Raw genomic sequence first — 2,398 nt, forward strand, 5'->3', positions numbered from 1 at the left:
ATAAATTAATAAACAAATATACAAATATACACAATGAAAATCCCATAAATTTGCAACAATTGTTTCGACTTTGGCTTTTTCAGGCGGGTACAGTATGCGGAGATAATGAAGTAAATGAAAATATATGTACTTTCATTACATATATATTTTATCAATTACACGTCATCGCTGAGGGAAAAATTCATTGTACAAAACTTTTTTAATTCTGTTGAATGGTCACTATTGATGCAAACTTGATTATATCAATAAAATTAAGAGTTTACCAATTTTAAGTGTGGAAAAGGAAAAGCCACAGAGTCAACCAATTTTTTCTGAGCACATTAGAGTTGCACTATGAAAAATTTTGTGAACACTGCGTTTTTTTCTTATTCCAACTTAAAATTAAATGTATCTAGTTGTACGAAACAGTAAAGTCAGGATACCAAAATTTTGTATTTACCTGAACTCGAAGACAGTGAAGTGCTGGAAACTTTGACAATCGTTCAACATCGTCCCACGTGGAAAGGTGAGTGGCATTCAAATTAAGAAACTTCAGTTTGTTGAAACTGTCGTGAGGAGTTTTGGTATCTGATTCGTAGCCGCTCTCTGACCTCTCGTACTGCGGCTTTTCTTTGTTACAATTTTCAACGTCGTAATCGACTTCTAACGATTTTATCGGGCATTCCGCAACGACCAGCGATTCCAAATTAGGAAACGCGTACCCGATTTTACATATTTCATGCCATTTCGATACAGGATTGCCAGTAAAGTGGACTTTTTTAACTTTCAAATGCTTGTGCTTTCTCTTTGGTTCAACTGGACTGCCACAGTTACAATTGAATTCCGAATCGATAACGGTGGATGATTTTTCGACATTGTTCTCATTGGTTTCCGTTTCCGGCTTTTCTCCGTCACAGTCACAGTGTAATGTTTCGTCGTAGAGCTCGACGTTATTGTAATCATTTAGACTAAGGTGGAGCTCTTCAAGACTTGGCAAATGATTTAATATCCTCTGGATATTTTTCCATGGCACGCGGGTAGAATTCAGAACAAGATTTCGCAAATTTTGCCATCTAATTTGCTCATCCAGTTCCTGGCCGTTTAACGGAAGTGCCAGACAGTTGAAACTCAAATTTACGAATTTCAGTCGGGGCATATGTTTGAGGATTTCTAATACCTAGGAATACAAATTAAACATTCTTTCCAGAAATTTGACTTTTCGTAGCGAAAACGATGATTAAAGGTAACATAATGCGAACGATAAACTAAAAGCAGACATTAACTCTTCAATATTTGAATGAGCGGTTCTGAAGTGAAATAAACATCATAAAATATTAAATAAATAAGAGTACACTTATCGCCATTTAAATTGTCAGACACTACGAAATACTACCGTTAGCAGTAAATATATATATATATAACATAGAGGGCGGTATATTGCCAGTTACTAGATATTTATCAACTTCGATTTTATAGGCGACCAATCGAAATCAACTACGACGTGCTGATGGGAATTAATAAGTTCTAATCGCGATTAATAACTGATACTGTCTATATTATATTTCCAAGGATTTAATGGTCTCCATTATAAAATGTAGTTGAAAGAAAAATAAATGGAATTACCCATTTTTTTGGTATTTAAATCAATAGAAAGAAGGACGCGGAAACCACTAGAGGAAGATCGATTCAGAGGAAATAGGGAAACGCGTGAGGCTTGTTTAACTTTACAGGTAAGTCTGTTTGCAATAGTGTGGGATTTTCCGGGAAACGTGAAAATTGGCTAGAATAAGAAGGAAGTCAGGAGGTGCGTGGTGTCCCAAGTATTGTTCGGACTATCATGTTAACATATTTATTAACAAAAAAGATAGGTCTATAAATAAATTAAATGAAACACTGTAGAAAAAATAAAATAATTAAGTCCATATAAACGTTTTATAGAACTTATTCGTAGTGTTTTAAAAAATATTTTAGAAAAATATGTATGTAGGAAAAATCATTATCACCATCACAACATAAATATTTATTTATTACATTAATTTAGTGATTTAATCAGTTCTTTAGCTATAGTTTAAAACTGTGTATTCCTAGGAAAAGCAGCAACCTAACGGTTCCCTATAAAAAACAAAAACAATACCTGAATGTCCCTTAAATCTTGATCAACGTAGAAAAACCTCATTTTGGAAGCAGAAAAACCAGCGAAGCCTTCAAGTTTCGATTTTAAATCACTAACTGTGCGATATACGTCTACTGAACGAACTTCGCTATTATTTCCGCAAGTAAATGTAATATTTACTCTTTTTTCTGGTCTTAAATCAACATTTACTAAAGGATCCAGTTTTCCATGAATTCCAACAAGTTCAAAGTACCTGGAAATGGTTGATTCCTTTTTTAGAGAGCAAAAGGATTTTTCCTGACTTAT

The 2,398-nt window shown here is 33.8% G+C and overlaps 1 protein-coding gene across 3 annotated transcripts in view; it reads right to left on the reverse strand.

Annotated features, from left to right (window-relative positions):
- Positions 1–49: 49 nt before the first annotated feature.
- LOC108739151 (tubulin-specific chaperone cofactor E-like protein) overlaps positions 50–2,398 on the reverse strand; it is a 46,657-nt gene continuing 44,308 nt past the window's right edge. For 2 of the 3 annotated variants that reach the window (XM_018472902.2, XM_018472903.2), the window contains exon 3: positions 50–1,156. In XM_018472902.2, the coding sequence (XP_018328404.1) occupies positions 392–1,156 (765 nt within the window). In that variant the 3' untranslated portion in view covers positions 50–391. The remainder of the gene's footprint in view (positions 1,157–2,398) is intronic. The other variant, XM_018472901.2, reaches the window with a different exon arrangement.

The sequence above is a fragment of the Agrilus planipennis genome, unplaced genomic scaffold (assembly GCF_000699045.2).
Source record: "Agrilus planipennis isolate EAB-ADULT unplaced genomic scaffold, Apla_2.0 scaffold214, whole genome shotgun sequence".
NCBI classification, from domain to species: domain Eukaryota; kingdom Metazoa; phylum Arthropoda; class Insecta; order Coleoptera; family Buprestidae; genus Agrilus; species Agrilus planipennis.